Raw genomic sequence first — 21974 nt, 5'->3', positions numbered from 1 at the left:
TGCTCTTAAATAAATACGGTGATGTAGTCGGTTTTCAATTGGGATAATTGGTTTTAACTTTCAAGCAAAACCTTTGTTACAACCTTTTAACATAACTTGTCTCAAGACAGGACAAATGGAACAATTTGTATATGCAAGATGACTAGAGGGAATTAAATGTTTTTATGTACAATAAATTTAAATTCCTTAAGTAATTTTAAATTTAAAAATGTGTAATTTACTTGAGTTTTAATTTATTATAAAAGTATAATTGACTTAAATAATATATATTTTTTTTTAATAGTAGATGTAATTACCATAAGCTATAACTCATGTTCATACCTTTGTTAAATACCTGCAATTTCTTGTACAATAACCAAAAATATTTTTTTTCAGATTTTTTTGATTTTAGAAAACTCATTTTAAATGGTAGGGACTAAAACAAAAAGTCCCGACCAGAAACAAAGTAAAGCCATACATCTTAAAATTTTTGGTCACAAAATCAAAAAGTGGTAACTGATTGAAAAGATATGAGCTACTGTAAAAACATTGAAATGAACTATCTCATACTTTATTCATTTTTTTTATCAGTTTATAAGGGTTTGATAATTAATAAAACTATTGAAAATTGTCAGAATATAAGCTAAAAAGATGTCACAACAAAGTTTATAACACTTGACGACAATCAAATATGATAATGTGTAAATATGATTCAGCTTATAATTTTAAAATAATGTTTGTCAAACAAACTTACAAGTTCTTCAATAATAATTGTTATCATTTAAACAGCTATATAATTATTGAAGTAACGCATAAATACACTCATACATTGTATGAAAACTATGAAATTGTTTTAATATTGTCTACAGTATACATAAAAATATTTATAATGATAATAATAATAATAACAAAATAGAATGTTTCCATATGAGGTATGGAAGGAATTTTTTTACTTTGATACATTAAATACTAAACTGTAACTGTCAAGAGATGAAATTACATTGTTCTGGTAGTTCATTGGATTATAGGAACAAGAGTAAGGTGTTCAACAAATGCTGAGTTGATTTGGCAACTCTAACTATTAACTAATTAAAGCATCTACAGGATAAACCCACACATCTATTCACTCTCTTGTGTCCTCACTTCAGCCCACTGTCTGCATGTGACCTCCATACAACAAGCAAGTTTAAAATTATTTTCAGACTAAATTAATTTTATATTATTTTGTGTTTTACAACCAACAGCAACTTAACTGAACAGACCATATACATTACTTTAAGGGAAGAACAAAAAATTCAAACTGTTTTAATTTGGAACATTATGTATTAATAAAATATGAAATTTTATAATTTGAATGAGAACTTTCTACATAACTGACAGACAGGTGATAGGTGCCAGTACCACATTACAAGTTCAGTGGCTCAATATGGACGTGACAATATGAGTTGACGACAATTATCCTATGTGGCAACATTACGCATAATTGGTTAAGAGGAACGCTCTATTAAATGCTAATGAAGCTAACAACTACTTGAAAGTCTGCCTACAATCTACAAGGCAGTGTCAGAGTGACAGATGTGCTGTAAGGAGTGTTGTGTATCCGTGGGTCAGTAATCTTAGCAATATATTTTCACACCTTTGCATCATTTTTTTCATTTATATTTTTTTAATCAAGCCATTAAATTTAGTTTTTTCCTAAAAAAGTCCAAATTATTGAAAACATCTATTTGAGATAGTCAAAATGATCTTACCTCAACTCCAACGATGCTGCTGTTACTTTTCTTTGGCAACGGGCACTTGGATTATTGGGTGGTGGAATCTGGTGAGTGATTCAACACATTTCAGTAACTTGGTTGTCAGAATAACTAAAATAACAAAATAGCACAATTTTGAATTGCCATCTTTAGATCAAAATATTTTATAATATTTTTAATAATCTTATGCACTCTTTTATGTTGACAGGTTCACTGTATATTGGTTATGTTCACAAACTGTATGATTTTAAGCAAGCTACACTTTGAAGATGGAGGCGATTTAATCCGTAGGTATTTTCACATGTGATAGTTTGGTTATAATAATTTTACTTTTGATCTTCAAGATTTACTATCTCTCTCATATACAGAGTGCAGGGAAAGGTATATGGTCCCGAAAATAAAACTGATGTTTCAGTGGAAATATCCAATGCAGATACTTCCACCCCCTCATCCCTTGGTTCCCCTCAGACAATAAATTTGAGTCCCAGGATTGTCCTTTTTTTGGATATCACCATTCATTACATTGCTATATTCATTCCTTCCTCTTGAGACTGACTAGACTAGACAACTAGTCATTCATTAAGATCAGTGTCGGTGCATATTTGTTCTTAAAAATGAAAAATATTTTAAATCCCAACAGGATTTTTTTATTAATGACTTTGTATTAGCATTTTTTCTCTTCAGTACTGTGCTAATTGTAATTTTTCTTCTTCACTGAATTAACGTCTGTACTAGGTTCTGTAGTAATTGTTTTTAAACTGTTTTTATGTTTATTCTTTATTTTATAAATTTCTTGTCTTGGATTTCATAGTAAATTATGCTGTTTATATAACTTAACAATTAAAACTTTTTTAACTGTCCGAAAACTGTTCTTTACTCTACTCATGGTTACTATTATAGTATATAGTGTACATGCAACACAAATTATCACTAGAAACAAAATCTCAGCAAGAAACATACTGCAATGGCTTCAACACAAAGAGCTTCATCACTGAACTCAACAAAAGTTCACTCACAGGGCAAACCTTTTGGTTGAACAAAGATGGTGGCGGGCTATCTCCAAGAATGTTTTGTCGAGGTGTCCACTTACACCTAACATGCATTGGCAAACAATAAAATGTTCACTGAGAATGTTTGAAAAACAATGTTTGCCCATTGTGGATGCACCTTCCTGATTTTTAGTTGCTCGTAACTCTTAAACTATAAAAAAGTTATGTACAAAATATATAAATTAGTTTAATTATACCTTTTTTAATGCTTTTCTTTATAATTTCAAGTTAGTGTGTACATGAACATGCTTTGTATTTAATATATTATTTAGATTAATTAGTGTATAGTATGGTCACATATAGCAAAATGCACTTTTGAACATAATGATACATGTCTATAATATAATGTGTCAATACTAATTTCAACAATATCAGAGTGACTGTAAACTATTATAACATTTATGATTAATGGACAAAAATTAACCCATAATAGCGTGTATTATCGATAATCTGGATGCATTGGGAACACTTCTGGATTATTGAATTATCCAGAATTTTAAATTAATTCCCATGGGAGGGCCGGTAGATGCCTTCAACTTAAAAATCTTCACCAAACTTACTTAGTAAATGTAATAAATTATATATTTATTAAAATATACATACATATATATATATATATATATATATATATATATGTATGTATATTTTATGTATATATGTATATATTTTATGTATTTATTTTATGTATATATGTATATATGTGTATATGTAGATCACATTGGGATTATTTAATTTCTGGAATTTATCTGTCCAAATATTGATGCTCTGTTGCACTAATAAATTGATGTTTCTTAATGTTTCATTATTTTGTAAACATGTTGAGTTACATCATATTTCACCAAAGCAGTGTTCATTCTCACCACAAAATCACTCAGTAACGCCAACAGAGAGGGTGTCATGAGTGTTACAAACATAAATGAAAGGTACTGCAGTTTAAACTTCAATGGACAATAAACGTTTATATAGAGTAAAATCATTAAGCCTTCGATCTACTGTTTTTAAAATTATTTTTAAGTTCTCTGTCACTTAAGTAAGTCAATGGTAGGCAGCACACATGTCCCACTTTTTAGAGACAAAAATATTACAGCTACATTGAGTATTTCTTTCATGTTATTATGTCCTTCCTCAAACTTTTCTTACCAAACACAAAAGTGCACACCAAGATCACATTCACCTGATTCACTTTCTTAAGATTCTTTAAAGATTCTTCTTGAAGATTCTATTTAAACAGTTCCATTTTGAACCAAGAAAATTACAGAATGGAAAAATTATTGATCTAATATGCATAAAAGACGCAGGACTAGGTTCCAAAAGATACTAAAGTTTTAGAATACGTGCGTGGAGGCCCTCTGGAAACAAATTGTATAAACAAAAATGGGATACTTTTTGAACAGAACCTTGCAAAGATTAGTTTTTCCCTATTTGCAATGATGTCTTAAAAGTTTTGGTTTCAGATGCAGAACATATGCTTAAAATGACAATAATTGTTAAATTGTTCCAATCGTTATTTACCCTTCTGCTTCTTGTTGGATCTTATAAGGTAAGAATAATACGTAGTAGTTCATTAACATTTCCATACTTTAAGCTGTCTTCTTATTTGTTTAACATCATCGTTTCATAGAGGGAGTTGGCCTAGCTATTTATCTTATCATTCAGCATGTCAGTTGGTCCTGTTTTTCTACATTGTAAATTTAAAAGTTTTCATTTCCATTTTTAAAACTGAATGAAAATGGCTTAAAATTCACACATAAAAATTACAAGAAAATACAGTGTGAGTTCACAGATGTTTTTCCTGAATCTCTCGCCATAGCCCAATGAAAAAAAAACATGCATGTTAGACAGCATTCACTTTTTCTAAACTTGTCACGAGAGAGTTCATTCTCTATGCTCAAGATGCAGGGATCAATTTCCCTGAAACAAAATAATGTCATCTCCCCATTTTAAATTATTGTCTACTACAAGTGAAAGAAATTTTGAAATGGCATTAAATCCATGTATGAATCATTTAGATTACATTTGTATTTGTTGAAAAGTTAATATCTAGTTTTAGACTGGTTCAACATCAGTCCATCCGATGGAACTACTCAACCACCTCACTCATCGTGAAAAAACAGTGAATGGCTTGGGCCTTGTAGGCTTCTATCAACTACATCTAAATTTGTGTGGTCCACAAAGAGACATTATGTTGTATATCTTTTATATAAAAAAATATAGGACCCAAAAAAGATCACATATATCCCTGTCATGTACGATTCTGTCTGAGTAATGATTAATATGATAAGTTACAACATCAACATTAAGTAACAAAATATTTGTTGTACATTTTTGGTAGATTTTGTATATAAAACAGCCTATTGCAATTACCTTCATGGTAGCACTAACGAACATGACCACACAAGAATATATTTTTAAATAAAAATATAATCAGGACACAGCTCTTTTGTAATTTCTTTTTCAGGACAAGATAAATAGAAATAGGTTGTTGTTGTTCCATTAGAATTGACATTTGGCAGACAATTTAGGCTTTTCTTACAATCAGGTGCAATGAAAAATGGTTGAAGATCAGGATATGAATGTTTAAAAGTATATATATATATATATATATATATATATATATATATATATATATATATATATATATGAAAATGTAACTGGAGGAAACAACATGTTTTATATTTGTAAAAAATGAATCTAATAAATAAAATTATTATTAAAACACAAGTAATTTTGGTCTAAGCATAAACCAAAAATTTATACCCACCTCCTACTGAAATTTATGTGACTGAGACAGAGTACAGATTGAAAGAATCATATAACTTCAGTTCAATAGTCACTTCATCTAGAATGTATTTGTTCATTGGTACTTGTTAGTTAGTATTAATTGACAAGGTTCTTACTTAAAGACATCCGTCTTTAGTTACTTTTGATTGCTAAAATAGTGTGAGATTTTCATTAGTTAATTTAAATAAAACAATTACAACACAAACCTCCTTTGCCTAGGAAAGTTCCATACCCCCAAGAAACCAATAAATATAATCAAACATTTTTTTAAAGCGTTTGATGAGATATATATACCACAAATTTATAACCAAATTTAAGGTCGTAAAATTGCTTAAGGCTTAACATTGTCCTCATGGGGCAAAAATTAAGATGGCCACTAGAAGAGCCGGCCCGAGTTACCTCGATCACTAGATCAGCTGGAATCACTTATCAAATCTGTTTGTTTAGAGGCAGTAGGTTTTTAATAAAATGAAAGGCAATACAAACAAGAACAAATATATTATAATATAAAATGTAAATGTATGAGGTTAAAAAATATCTTATTCAAGTACATTTAAAATTAAGAATCTATAAGTAATATAAAGTACTGACACTGATTAAACTAAAGAAATTTCAAAAAAACAACCAAAACATTGAACATTTTTTTAAATACATTTGAAAAACTACAGAGAAATGCTAAAGTCTCTACATAAGGATGTTACAAAAACTAACAAAGAATGTAAAAATGTATCTTTCTAAAGAAACAACACAAATTTTACAGTTTTTAAAATATTAATCAAAACATTTAATTTTTGTATTTATTTTAATTGTCTTTCAACTGATATTATGTTTTACAGTGTCTTTAATTAATAATTATTTCAAAGTCCTATTTCTCATTAAAATAAAAAAAACCTACTGTAAGTAAATTAAAAAAATTAAATGTCATTTAAATATAAGATTTGTTATTTATTTTCAATTGTACTTAACAGTTTTATTTGTAAAAAAATTTTTTTTTTTATTTAAGTGTTCATTTACTCAGAACTCAGTGACAGCCTAGGTTGCACAAAAAGTAGTATTAACTTCACTGTTTTGTGGGTAATAAAATAATTGTTGGTGTATGTGTACAATTTTAGTTGTTGTACATAGTAATATCAGTTGTTTTAAGGAAATACTTTTTCAAGTCCTGTTATGCATATGAAACTGGAAAGATGTTCAGAAAGTGTTTGGTAAGTACCAGTACCTAATATAATAAAGAGCCTAAGAAAACCATTTGATTTTATGAATGTTTTAGTAAAATGTTGTTACAAAATCGCTTAAAAGAGCTTGGTATTTTCAGCAGTACCTTGAAATAAATCTCTGGAATTTTTTCTGACAGATATTTTTACTATGCTAGGGCACAAAAATAATTAAAGTACAGTAAAACGAATAACATGAAATCAAAGGAATATAACAAAATTGGAACTGAAATTGTTAAATATTTTAATAATAAACCACACCACAAATTATTAATAAAGAGAAGACTATTTTGGCCATCAAAAGGATCTATACATTTCTGTGCTATTGTATCTCCACAAAGGACACTGAGGGATGGCCTGGAAGGTAGGTAGTCTGCCTGTGCATTCAGCGCACAAAGACAAATGGCCATAAGGATGACCATGTGTGAAGCACAATCCATCAGACATATTACGCAGTGGCTTCCAGGATCCTTAGGTGCTGCAACAGGGGGTTTTCAGCCTGAGATAGATGGTTGCACAACAGCAGGGGTATTCACTCGCATTTCAGGAGGCAGAGGTGGTGAGGTGACTACTGCAACAGGAGGTGGAGGTTCCATTCCTATAGCGGGAAGGATCGCTTGAGGCTTTATCTGTAATATACAATGGAATGGGTATGAATTAGCTTTAAAACTTGCAAAAGCATGCCAGGAATAGAAAGAGGTCCTAGTTTTACTACTTTTCTTTAAATATAATAAACCTTTAAAGCCAATATGAAATTTAAAATTTTTGTAAATTCTTATTTATATTATTATAATTAAAATAATAAATAAATAATGATAAAAGTAAGTGTACATACCACAGGGACAGGAGGATTAATATTCAGCAGCTTGCAGAGGTGGCAGTAACATGACGGGTTCTGCTGCTCTGATACGGCGCCCATCATTGCCAGGGGTTGCCACCAGCCGCACTCGCGCTCTCACTGTGTCGGCTAACCACAAGGTTTAATAAGTCACACGGTTGAGGAACTGTGTCTCATTATACCTTCCCTGGATCAACATGGTAGATGCCTGGTGTATGGCAGTATCTTGGTGCACATAGATGGGTCTTCTTTGAAGAACATGTTGCACGCCATTCACCATTCAACAGTAGTCCTGCCACTGTGAATTTTTGATTTTTCTGAGGTTCTCTGTGAAGCAAGATAAACAATCTCAGTTGATTGACATTTGTATAAAGTATGCCAAAATGCTACAACTGCTATAAATGAGATTTGCGCTATAACTTTAAAATTGGATACTTCTGGTTTTAATAGCTATAATTACAATATTAAATGTCTATTTAGATGTCAATTGGAAAGACAAGGTTAAGTTAGAGGTTCAAATGAAGAAGTAATGCTTAAAATACAAATAAGAATTTTTAAAGCATAAAATCCAGTTTAACACTAACATAGGATTATTTTAGTTATAAGGTATAAATTTAAAAAAGGGACATACTTTTACTGTCATTTACTGATTGTAAACTTTAAATTTTGCATAAAACTTTAAAATGTGGTGTCGGAATTTGGCTGAGCGTCATTGTAACCACTAACAAAGTTTATCTTTTGTCTTCTGGTAGGATGTAAATATTCTTTTCTGTCTGTATATTTGTCCGCAGGACAACTTGAGAATGAAATGAGCTACACATGAAATTTTACATGCAATCTCAGTGAAGCATGTTATGTGACAAGTGGTGTGTCTTACTCCTACCTTGTTTAAATAGAACATACTGTTAAAAATAAAAAAAACAATGTTAGACTAGTTATAGTTGCTAAATTTAATTTAAAAATCAATCATTCTAAGTGTGTAACAAGATCTAATTGAAAAACAAAATACAATAAATAGACTTAAAAGGTCAGTGACGAAGAAGCTCAAATATGTTTTACGTTGTTTCAAAATCAGAGACACGTAGACTAAAAATATAGTGTAATCTAGGTGAAGCAGTATTCTCTTTATTCAACATTCTTAAAAACTAGTACTGTACCTTAATCTACTACAAACAGAGTCATAAAAATAGTTTCGAGAAGATTTCAAAGTGTATCCACCATTATCAATGAATGTATTTAACTTATCATGCCTTGTGTTTAGATATAAACCATTTTACAATGTAACAGGGACACAGGATGCTCATTTTCTGCTGGATTATAGCTAATTCCACGTTCACACTGATCAGTATAGTACTTTACTTCATGATGATAACTTCTGTTCTATTCAAAGAGGAGATCATTTTTTCAATGCTGTCAGGTAAGTTTTGCCTTTATCTAGCTTAGTTAATATCAAAATTGAATTGCCAGTTGAGAAAATCTTTAGCTTTAAGTAAGCTATTCAGTACATTTGCAAGCTTTCACAAATACTGTCAGATTTGTTATATCAATGTTATGTCAATAAAGTGATAATAATACAGTTTGGAAACTTGATTCAATTACATAACGAACTGTAGAATAAAATTGGCAAACAAATGTTAAAAGTCAATTCGAATTAATAATGTCTCTTGGCCAGCAAAGCCCATATAGAGTTGTAAAACATTAAAAATAAGTATATTTCTTTTTAGAATTTATACAAAATAGTTTGTAAAAATTAAACAACAATTACAGACTACAAATAAAACACTACACCAGGCAAATATCATTTCATGATAGTAATATTTGGATACATAAATAGTATAATTTTGTGGGTTACAAAATACAACATGAACATATATTTCATTCTGGATATAAATATTTAGAATATACAGTGATCTCTTTGATCACATAACTCAAAAAAAGGTCATAATGGCATCAAGATAAATATAATCTATGGTTTATTCATCTATGATAATTAATATAATTTTAATTTACATTACATTTTTAAGACTTGACAATGACTTAGGATTTTAGGAATCAAGATAAAACACTACTTGGAGGTAATCCTATCTCTATATTCCTTTTGGTTTCAAAAAACAATAATTAGCTTAAATGAGATCCTTATTAACTTAGTCTCATTAAGTTGACTAAACCATTCAATAAGCTTTTATAACATTAAACTGTCCACTGTGTTGATTAAACATATTTTAATCACTTACAACTTAATAATTTAATCAATATTCTTATCAACCACAACTATTGTCATATCACAATGATTACAAAAATTAAGTTTAGCTCAGGAGTCCCAATAGCCGAGTGGCCTAGGCGTCGGGCTTTGAGAATGAGTTAGAGGTAGTGCAGGTTTATATCCTGACTGTGACAGTAGCAATTTTTATCAGTACTATCAACCTTTTACCGTACTGACTCTCCCTGTTGTTTTGGTTGTTAAGATCCTCAAATAGGCTAGTGGTGCATAAGGACGGGCAGAATAAGAATAATAAGAGGGTAGATTAATAAAGAATATAGAAATAATGTAGAATAAAAAGAGATAAAACAGGAAAGAAAGGGAAGACCTCAATCCTAAAAATGTAGTGTTATACCTTTTTGTAACATATAACAATGGCAAATATCTGAAATCCTACTATCCTTTCAAATCATTAATTGTAAATAACAAACTTTAAACAAAGAATAAAAAGATGATATGCCTCTTTAAAATAAACACAACATTACACCTGTAACAATACATTACTGACCAGTTTCTCAGTCTATAAAAAGAAATTCATTTCACTTTTTAGAACTGACTGTACTCAAACAGCAAAGCAGACACATAGTTTGCCTCACATTCCAGTATTGTGGAATAGATATTAGTTTAACAGCAATGAATGAATAATAAACAGTCAAAAACGTGTTATTTAAAGAAGCACCAGTTGGTATTCCCTATTCTAATAGTTATGGATTGTTATGTTTGAAAAAATGCCGCAAGTGTTATAATTTTCAGAATCAGAATCAGAATCAGAATATCTTTATTGTCATTTGTCAATATTACAATTTGCTATAGACAACGTCAATATAACTAATATAATAAATAAAAATGTTATAAGGCTACTCAGTTTATTTGAATGTCATTAACTGATATAATATATTGAACTAATTCGTACAGTGTATTTGTCAATTTAAAAAATGTAACTGTAGTATTAGTAAATACATAACAAAATAAATAGTTGAAACAATGAATTAAATTACAACTAATCAACAACTCCATTTCCAGGCCTAAGGAAGGTAACAATTCATAGCAAAAAATTCTTCAAGGGAATAGAATGCCTTACTTATAAGCCAGTTCGACAGTTTAAGCTGCAAATGGTTGTAGTTCTAAGCTTCTAAACGTTTGAGGTAATTTGTTAAAACATTTAATTTGTAAATATTTATGGCTAACTAATGTTTTTCCTAAGTCTAGAGGAAGGTGCAACAATATCCCGAGCTCCCCTAGTGTCATAATCATGAATTTCATCAAAGCAGATAAAGTCTTCAAAATTCTCCTTTACATATATTACATTTTGAAATATGAAAATGCCAGGAACAGTTCATTATATTGTAGTCAATAAAGCATTGTTTACAATCATCTTGATAACCCAAATTGGCTAAAATTCTTACTGCCTTTCTATTGCCACGCAAAAACTTGACTGGCACCCCTACTGTTACCCCAGAGCATTGAGGCATAAAGTAAGTGTGAGTGAAAGTCACTGAAATAAGAAGAAGAGAGCAACATATTTCTACCAACACAGTTTTGTAATTTACGTAACAGAAAACAAGCCTTAGACAGTTTAGAAATTACTGAGTTAGTTTGAGCTTCCCATGATAGTTTTTGATCTAATGTTACTCCAAGTAATTTCACTGGCTTAATACAGCTCTCTGCTATGTGCAACTTTTTTAATGTGAAACAAATTGTTTCAGTTTTATCCCCATTGACTTTAAGATGGTTGACATCAAAACCACGAGTTTGCAATTTCCATCACTCGGTCACTTTGTGCTTCCACTTCTTGGAAAACTTTGCCAGTAACTAAAAAAGAAGTGTCATCTGCATATAGAATAGTCTTACATGGAATATTGGTTGGCAGATCATTTATATACATAATAAACAAGAGTGGGCCCAAAACTGACCCCTGTGGAACCCCAGCAAGGACCTCCCTGAAATGAGGATTCTGAACCGGCCACTGAGACTTTGTGTAATCTGCCACAAAGATAAGTTTTAAGGAAGTGCAACGGTTTATCATCAATACCATAGTTATTTCAGTTTACTCAGTAGAGTTTCATGTGATATACTATCAAAGGCCTTACTGAGATCCACAAGAGTCATATTAACATATTCACAGTTCTCAAAGCTATTTATGACATTAGTTACAACTTCATTTAGAGCTTTAGTTGTAGATCGACCAGGACGAAAGCCAAATTGGCTATTACTTAAAAATGTTATATAGATCAAAGAATTCTAACAGTTGGTTCTTAAACGCATGACTCCATTATTTTTGAAAACACAGATACAATACATATTGTTCTATAGTTGTCAATACATGATTTATTACCTTTCTTAAAAAGAGGTATACTCCTAGACTTTTTAAGCAATCTGGAAATTTAGAACAGTGAAATGAAAGATTGATCAAAAATGTTAATGGCTTAACAATAGCATCAGCAATAAGTTTGATAACTTTGTTACTAAAACCATACACATCTTCACTGTTAGAGGGTTTTTAATGATCTTATTACCTTAAGTACATCATCAAGCTCGCTGACATATGTCAAGTAAAAGTTTCCTGGAGGCTGTTCAACATTACTTAGAAAGGAAAAATGACTAATATTATTCTTATTAATTGCCTTAGCACTATCAACTACATTTTTTCCCAATGCCAATATAATAGTTATTAAATTCTTCAGCTGTAATAGGTGGTATTGGATTTTCCCGTTTATAGTAATTACCAGCCTCAGACTTTATTATTTTCCATGCGGCTATTTTGTTAATTAGTAATGTGATATTAAGTCTTGAATGGTGTTCTGTTTCAGTTTTTGACATATACTGCATAGTAGTAGTAATTTGCTACTATAGAGAAGTTCATACCACTTGCTAGATGCCCAAAAAAATGTATTATTTGATAATAAATATATATTTTTTAACTAAACATTTGTTTGAATTTTTTACCTGGTTAATTTTAAAAGTTCAATGTTTTATACTGTATATATATATATATATATATATATATATATATATATATATATATATATATATATATATATATTTATTTATTTATTTATTTATTGTACTCTGGTTAGTTTATTAACTCTTGTAAGAGTATGTATGATCTATACTAAGCTCGTTAAACATAGCTAATTGGTCTCCAGAATGTTGTTTTGGTTTATAATTATATTAATAATATAATTAGGGACAACTTTTCTTACTACTGCTATTATTCCTTGAAATAGGAAATATATTTTTACTTTAAACACATCAAAATAACCTAAAATGAATGGTTATTTGTCTACTTAACATTGTGAAAATTAACACTATAGAATTCTCCATATTGGGAGACAAATATTTACAGTTTGGGCCATAAAATAAGAAAAATATCCAATACAACACAAGTATGTCCAAAATGCTTGTCATATATTGTGAATATCCCTAAGTATAGTTGTAAAAACAATATTATGTAATTTATGGTTTCAAATAAGGAGTTTTCATCTTTGAATGACAAATTTCATGGGAACTGAATATTCTAACAGTCTGTGAATGCCAGACCTTCATTATTTTAAAATAACAAAGGTTTGGCGTTCATGTACTCTTACACTAGGATGTTTATACTAATACACAATAAATTAAGAAAACATTGCAATTTACTCACAAAAGCAATTAACCAATTTGTCAAACCTGTGAATGATTAACTGAGTTAATACCTTTTTTTATATATAATTGTATCACCGTATTGGAATACCAGTAGGTTTAGACATCTTTCAAACGTTGGCTACAATATAATCCTGTCTTAAGATCGGTAATTAAGATGTGCTTAGGTTTGCACATAAGTGTTTTGTACAAAAATATTTTGTTTTTTGTTATGTAAAAAATGTATCTTGTTAAGTACATCAGATCACAAAAATAACAACCATTTAAAAACAGGTGACAAACCCAATAAACACGATTTTAGATTGACAGAGTTAGTACCTTTTTCCCAAATAATCTCAGGATTGTATTGGAAAACTAGTAGCTTAACACATTCAATGTGGCGGGCTGCAAAACCAGTACCACACTACCTTCCCAATCATTGCCTCAGTATGAGCACAGCAAAGGACAGGTAATGGCATGTCTGTTTTCCTTATTCTTTTGGTGGGGATCATATTTGAGTCACCAATTTTACTCATATTTCTTGTTATTTATTGTGTTTATTGTTTTTTGTAGTGTATTTTTTTACTTTGTATATATCAGTTTAGGCCAATGAAGGAGGATATTGGCAACGAAAACTCAGAATCAAGTGTTTATAGTTCAGGTTATGACACCATGGTGAGGTGTTAACATTGTTTTCAAACAAATTGTTGGGCCTATTTTAAAATTTATTTGATATGTAATCAACTGATTTTCGGATGCCAGTGGTAACGGGCTGTAATTCCACCACTGGCAATGATACCACCAATTCCAGTCATAAGGGTGTCTAGACATCTTCAATAGACCTTTTAGATATCCAGACATAATTTTTTAGTGAGGAAAAATGTTTAATTTTCACATTTTAGATTTACAATACTGTTAAATTTGCGCAAGATATATGTTAAAATTTCTTTCAAATGTTGGCAACAAGTGAGACTTCAAAATATTACAAACTTGTTTAATCATAATTTTCTTGGGAAGATATTAAAAAAACTTGTATTTTGTTAGTATCTTTGTTAAAAGTTTGTAAGCACCTAATAATTCTTTGTGGAAATGAAAATATACTGTTTTAGGACACTTTGAACAGTGTTGTTTAGATTGTTTTAAATAAGAAGTGTAAAGCAAATAAGAACTATGAAGAACATAATTTTTATGTTGTTTTTGGAATTTATAAATGCTCTATATCCGTTATTGGTGAACAAATAACAATCATAGTTTTATTCGATCTCCTCCTCCTTCAGCATAATTATAACGTTGACCTCTTCATGAAAATATAATAGCTTATGGAGTAATTTTAGGATGGGTGTAAAACTACTTCTAAAGTTTACTCTCTGTTAATAAGAACCAAATCAAATATTTGATCATTTATTTTATTAAAATGTGTACAAAATGCTCCAAACTGTACATATATTCGAATTATTGACTTTAACCCAATTATCCAAATATTTTCAATCAGCCCATTTCAAAATTAAACAAAAAATGGTAATTAATTAATTAGAAATATCATTTTTTAGTAGACAGTTAAATAACTAATAGGTTAATAGTACAGTTAATATTTAGACAGCAATTGCATAATGGATTCAATTCTCTGTATCTCCCGTGTGCTCAACCGGATAATTCAGTAGGCTAAGGCAGTGGGAATTTGATCTGAAGTAGTACAAATTCTAACTCTGTACTGCAGTGGAATTCACTTTATGCTACCACCAGGAAATACACTATGAACTTAAATAATAATAAACATTTACTATTCATATTTTATTACGAATTGATCAGCTGGTTTTTCTTCCTTCAACTGTATGCAGTATAAACGGAAGTAATGTAGTAGTACAGAAATTAAAGATTTTTGTGGTAATATCAATTTTGGAAAAAAAGTGAGCTTAGTGCATCTTTTCAAGGTTATTCATTATTAGAGACTAACTCAGGCAGGCATGTAGTTGTAACTTGTGTACATGTCCAGAACTTTTTGTTATTTAAAAGCTTTTCCATGTTTGTTTATAAAAATAAACATTTAATCAAAAGTGACAATGGTTTTGATTACATTCTCACTCTTAAATGCATTACCTATTTAAAAATTTTATGTTTGTACATTTAGATCCTCCCAATAAAGTGTAATGCAGTTTAACAAAAAAAAGGACATTTCAGTTACCAAACAGTTACAATTACGAGAATATTATTGGGTGCTTTTAGCTCATTAGAAATATTATGCTAGACTATGTGATTGACAACAATTTATATACTTGACTCTAGTAGTAATAGCCAAAAGAATTAGGGATGTTTTCTGTTTTTCAATTAATGATAGACAGTTTATGCCATTTAAGTAATACTACTTGTTTTACTATTAGTACGGTATACATATTTTCTTAGTACTAAATTAGATAATGGTTTGTTTCCCCTTGTTACTTTGATTTCAGTGCTATACGCCAATCTGTAAGTAATGTTTTTTACAAACTATTCATTCAGACAAATCCAGAGAACATAACACAGCTATAGTTGGAAAGGCTGATTCTATGTGAATATTGAGTTTAGCTTCTGTTCACCTTGGAGGAAATTGAACTGGAGCTAAACTCAATATTCGCATTGAATTAGTTCTTCCCACCATAGCTTCATTATGTGTAGAAGACTCAGTTGCTTCACCTTGCTTTGGGATTGTGTCAATTATGCACCTGATGAGACAATAAGGACAACTCTTCACCTAAATTGCACTATTTTTGTAGTGAGGGTGTCTCTGATGTTGAAATGATAGGGAGGGTTCGTTTTGAGCTTCTTATCGCTAACTATCTTTAGATCCCTTCAGACGAACATGACTCTAGATTTCATGAGTCGTCTGCAACAGCATCAGATTTCAGATGCTACACGTAAGAGGAAGGTGAATTGGGGTAAACTTAACATACACATATCCCGAGCATTGTAATGAACATAAAATGTTATGACACCTACGGGTCAGTAAATCATGAAAAAAATGTTTCTTTTTTAAATATTTTTATTCAATACTTAAATTACAAATTTACAACAAATATTCTTAGAAAATGATAAATTTTACCTATCACTATCATCCTTTGGTTGTTTACGTTTAGAGGATTGATTAATGATTGCCTCTTGCAGCCGAACCAAATCTTGCTCTAACTTCTTTATACATTTGTCCTGATCATCTATCTGAAAAAAATTCAAAATTATACATTGTTTGAATATTATTAATGTATTCAATACAAAAACTATATCTATCTTACAAAATGTATAAACTATTTTCTTTACAAAAGAACATATATTTGTTTGTCTTTAATATTAGATGTGCCTTGAATATAACCTCTTAATTTCTTTATACAAAAACTACATATCACACACAATGTATGATGCTCACTCTAAAGATTTAGAGATACTGGCAGACAGTGCATAGTGCAATAATCTTATCATTCTTATCTGGTTGTCTGGGTGCTTATCAGTACCTAACAGCAAATTGATGTTCTTGTGGATGGTGCAATAATCTTATCATTCTTATCTGGTTGTCTGGGTGTTTATCAGTACCTAACAGCAAATTGATTTTATTGATGTACTTCTTGTGTTGTTTGTTACGAAAGATAAATTTTGTGAAGTCATGTAGTTATCAAAAGAGCATTTTAGGACTATAATTTTCTATGATTTTAATATTTTTTTGTCTCAAGAAAAGTGCGCAGAACATCTAAAAATTGCCTTTAGTTTTTATGTGGTATTTGAAATTTTGTAGGGGTTGTATTTCACTTCAAGATAATGAACATTCAAGAAAGCTGTATTCTGCTGTCACTCAAGAAAATGTTGATAGAGTATGTGTTGTGATCCAAGAATACAGACACTGCAGATATTTAATGATTGAAGCTTCCCGAGAAACTAGATCTGACCGTTGAGTCAGGTGTACCTCAGGGATCCGTTTTAGCAGCAACATTATTTTTAGTTTTTATAAATGAATTATTGGAAACCCCGTTTAATGGTCAGATAACTGCTTTTGCAGACGATGTAGCTTTTCTTTATTCTCCAAAAAACTATGCAATATTACACGAAAAGATAAGCAGTGATTTAACACGTTAGCTGCCAAAGGTATTTTTGAAACTTCTCTCAAATGCCATGTAGGTCAGATCTGGCCGGCACCGTATATAATGGTAAGGACTTTCTGTCGGCCATATCTGACCGGCAACATCAAAAAGCAGGGTTATGTTAGGTTATGTTTTTTTACTATGTGCTGCGGTCTACAGTCAATTTGTTGAACTTCTAGCGATCTTGAATATCGCTATTTACCTACAAAACGACTCCCGTTGTTGTCTTCTTACTTTAGCGCGGGAAATTTAATACTCAAATATTGACTTGTTGTCATGGTAATTGTGTCGGCCAGAAATGGCCGGCAGTATTTATTACGTAATATCGATCATTTTGATACTTACCAAAATGAATTAAATTCTTGTTAGAAACACATTTTTACGTGATGGAGTGATTGTTCAAGGATTGAATAAATGGTACAGCCAATGATTTTACAACATGGTTTGGTTTAATTTTTACATAAATCAGGGACATATTAAACCTAACTATCATTTTTTTCAATAAAGTACATTTCCTTGTAAATATTTAGTTGTGAAATAAAATAAAATTGTAAAAATTTGCAATATTGATAATAATTAACATGACACTTTGGTTATAAACATGTTATTTGTGAACACTTCACGAAAACAGTCTTCTACATAAGTATGGCTTCTCAGGACACTGCTCACAAAATGTGTTTCACTTTGGCCCAGTTTCTTTGGCCACATCACGTCCACTTACTTGTACAGCTTTTTTGTAACACATTTTGCAGTACCTTCTGACCCTGTGTCTACCCTTTTCCCTCTCCAGTAAAAGTTTTGAGATATAGTCAGATAATGGTGCCCTGTACCTTTTACAGGGAGTAATAGTGTTTATTATCTAGACCCATAAGTGAAACAGCCAGATTTTCTTTAAAAGTTGTAATTGACACGCAGTGCTTTTTCTGATGTCCCGCCTGCTGTAGGTCTTGCTTTCACAGCATTAGTGTAGGCCAGCCAAGAGTTTACAACAGCGGTTCCAAGAACTATTTCTTCTGCTGCTTTATGGTACCATCTTCTTGACTTTCGAAACACCAGTGCTATAAGATGAGAGTTGGTCAGGACACATCGATGCCCATCTTTCCCTTGTTGTACTCAACTATCACTAATGGCTTAAAAATGTCATTGCCTTTTTTGTCTATTTTTCCTGTGAGAACGTACTCTACTTCATGTTTGGTGGACAACATTCGCACTTTTCTCTCTTGTCCTTTCCATTTGGTAACTACAATACCATCTTCATTTTCAAGGGCTTTCATTTCTCCTTTTTTTATTATTTGTGCCTTCATAACATCGGCAGGGAGACCTTTCCTGTTTGCTCTCACAGTACCAACAAGGTGGGTTCTTCTAGCTAAAAGATTTTTGGCAAGTTGCACTGATGTGTAGTAATTATCTACATATAAGATGTGTCCCTTATCCAAGTTAATGTTCCATGAGTTCCATGACCACTGAGGTTGAAACTAATTCATTATTTTCATTCTGGATGGTCCCCTTTACCCATGTAAACTTTTATACAATAGGTATACCCTTGCTGGTCACAAAGTTTTGAAAAATCTTTAGGCCATATTTGTGGGCCTTGTTGGTATGTAACTGTCGAAATGACAGTCTGCCCCTAAAGGGAATCATGCTCTCGTCTATTACGAGATCTTGGCCAGCAGGATTTCTTGTTCAAAAAAATGTCGTTCATCTTAAAATTAGGGGCAAAATCTTTGCGATACGCCCATCACGTTCCTCAGCAGCATGATCGTTAAAATGCCCAAAAAGCGTAGCATTAGCTGGAAACGGTTTTCGGCTCATAACTTGAGAAGCAACAGTATTCTTCTTATACAAAATGTTGCCAGACCAGTAGTCTGTTATGCGGGGATGATTAGACAAGCCCATCCATATGAGGATACCAATAAACTTCCACATTTCTACATCATCTGTGGGAGTCCATTTTATTAAGTCTACTACTACTTCGGCTTCAACCTCGTTTCTCCGCAATACTTTACTGGCATTTATCTATTAGTCTCTACGAACCATCATTTGTATAATGTCGTCAGTAATGAAAGCTAAGTAATAGTGTCCTACAGGTTTAGCATCATTGGCCATATTTAAATGGTACTCAGAAGTAGAAGTGAAAAGAGAAATTCTTGTTGCCTACCTTTAAATTCAGTCCATTCATCCATCATCACACTTCTCAGTCATTTTCACCAGAATCGCCACCGTTCATATCAATTTTGTCTCTATTTCCATTGTAGCCTCGCCTTCCATCATCACTACTGTCATGATCCGATTCACTTGGGCAAAAAAGTCCCGGATCTTCATCCGTGTCGGGTCAACACTTGAACCTATGTTTTCCTCAATTTCATGTTGAGGGTCTGTTCACTGGACATTGGACAGTCCAAATAAGTCTTTGAATTTGTTCTTCATTTACGTCTCTACTACTCATAATGAAATCGTTTACCACAAGTTTAGTTTCGTTCAAACTAGGTTAAAAGAAAAGATTACGCACGCACAATAGTTATTAGAAGATACAATACACTATGGCGGGAACGCAGTGGAATGCACGGACGAGCAATGGTTACTGCGCAGGACAGTGGCTGACAGCGCTGACAGTGGCAGACGGCAGCCCTAAACTGATACCAACATCGGCGCACAAAATAGTCGCAACAGTGAGCAATATAGTGCCGGCCAGATCTGGGCGGCAGTGTTATTTTTAATGAAAAATCACAACGAAAAATGTTGTGCCGACCAGATATGGCCGACGCTCAAATTGCATTATATTCAAGAGATTTCAATGCAGTTTTTGACAGAAAATGAATTTTAAACTAACAAAACAATTCGAGTTAATGAATAAAAATAATTTTAGAAACTTGGCAATTTCGGGGTTGGGGCAGTAATATGAGCGTGGCATTTAGGGCTAGTTTACTGCCGGTCAGATCTGACCTCCATGGCAGCTAACGTTGTTAAATTACTTACAAATTTGGTGCTGTCGGAATGACATGCAGGTAAATGTATCAAAAACTAAATATATAATTTTTGGATTTAAAGACTTCGAATTAGAAAGGCCCTTAAAATACCACAAGATAAATTGTAACGTAAATTCATGTAGCTGTCAGTGTATACAAAGAGTAAATAGTTACAAATACCTTGGAGTAGTAATAGATAGTAAATTAACATGGGGGGATCATATTACCGTGTTACATAATAAGTTAAGATCATCAATTAGAACTTTTTATTTTCTAAAAAATTATTGCGATACAGATCTTATGCGTACTTTATATTTTGCCCTAATCCAATCTAGATTACAGTACTCAATTAGTTTCTGGGGAAATACGTATAAATTTTTGATAAATAAAATAAAAGTAACACAAAATTATTTCATCCGTATTATATTAAATAGAAGCAGAAGAGATAGCGTCTTTCCACTATATGTGCAATTGAAAATCTTGCCTATAGAACATCTATACGTATACAAAGTTTTGAGAATATTTTATACTAGAAGCGGAAATTTAGGTACAAGTAGTTTGACGTATAAAACTAGAATTAGTGAAAGTAGAATCTTCAGGTTACCCAAAGTTAATAAAGAACTCTATAGACAGTCCATTCAATACGTGGGCCCAAAATTATTTAATCAAATTACTGATGAAACCAAATCGAATAATAACCTAAAACAATTCTGCTCCTTACTAAAATCCTGGCTATTTACAAAACCTGATATTGCTTTTTTAACGAGTGTATTAATTTAAGTTTTATGCAACCACCTATTACATTGTTTACATCATTATTACATAATTTTTAACCTGATTGTGTAAAACTATCATAATCATAGTAGTGTGTACGTGTGAATGTATGTTTTGGGGTGTGGATGTTCTATCGTGTGCGTAAGTGTAAGTGTACGTATGTGATTTTCCTGATATTTGTATGTAGTTTTATGTAATAAATTAATTTAAATTTTCCATTATTTAAATATATTTGTTATACATTCAATATATTTGTTTATACATTCAATATATTTGTTTATACATTTTTTGTAAACCTTTTTATGATTTTAGTACATAAGATTGTATATTTATATTTTTTTCAAAACATTTTTTGTTACTCTTTGCGTTGTCTAATTAGTGTCTAATTAGTTATTAGTCACTCTGTATTATATAAACGTCGGCTATATGTATTTATTTTGGTTGTGGTTTTTTTGTAGTCTTGTGCAGACGTCGCGGAAAGCAGTCTGTTGACCTTTTAGTTTTTTATGTGAGAGCAAGCTACAAACTGTTTATTTGTGTATTGTGTATCTGTTACACTGACCAGCTACTTGTTCTTGGTCAGTGACTTCCTAAGTTTTTCATTTATTTGTAAACATGAATGTAAATGTTGGAAATAA

The 21974-nt window shown here is 31.2% G+C and overlaps 2 protein-coding genes across 5 annotated transcripts in view; one reads left to right on the top strand and one right to left on the bottom strand.

The window, feature by feature from the left end:
• The first annotated feature begins 1102 nt into the window (after positions 1 to 1102).
• Positions 1103 to 12801, top strand: LOC124357604. The gene is made up of 5 exons (XM_046809532.1): positions 1103 to 1801; positions 1942 to 2020; positions 4237 to 4322; positions 8903 to 9032; positions 12686 to 12801. The coding sequence occupies exons 1-5, from the start codon at positions 1721 to 1723 to the stop codon at positions 12748 to 12750; spliced, it is 441 nt and encodes a 146-aa protein (XP_046665488.1). The 5' UTR covers positions 1103 to 1720; the 3' UTR covers positions 12751 to 12801.
• Positions 7005 to 21974, bottom strand: part of LOC124357603 — a 28263-nt gene continuing 13293 nt past the window's right edge. For 2 of the 4 annotated variants that reach the window (XM_046809530.1, XM_046809528.1), the window contains exons 6-8: positions 16573 to 16685; positions 7613 to 7942; positions 7005 to 7406 (exon numbers count right to left, since the gene is read on the bottom strand). In XM_046809530.1, the coding sequence (XP_046665486.1) occupies positions 7792 to 7942; positions 16573 to 16685 (264 nt within the window). In that variant the 3' untranslated portion in view covers positions 7005 to 7406; positions 7613 to 7791. Of the gene's footprint in view, positions 7943 to 16494; positions 16686 to 21974 lie in introns of those variants that run through there. The other 2 variants (XM_046809529.1, XM_046809531.1) reach the window with 2 other exon arrangements.

Source organism: Homalodisca vitripennis, chromosome 3 (assembly GCF_021130785.1).
Source record: "Homalodisca vitripennis isolate AUS2020 chromosome 3, UT_GWSS_2.1, whole genome shotgun sequence".
NCBI classification, from domain to species: domain Eukaryota; kingdom Metazoa; phylum Arthropoda; class Insecta; order Hemiptera; family Cicadellidae; genus Homalodisca; species Homalodisca vitripennis.
This window is presented reverse-complemented; position numbering and strand designations above follow the sequence as displayed.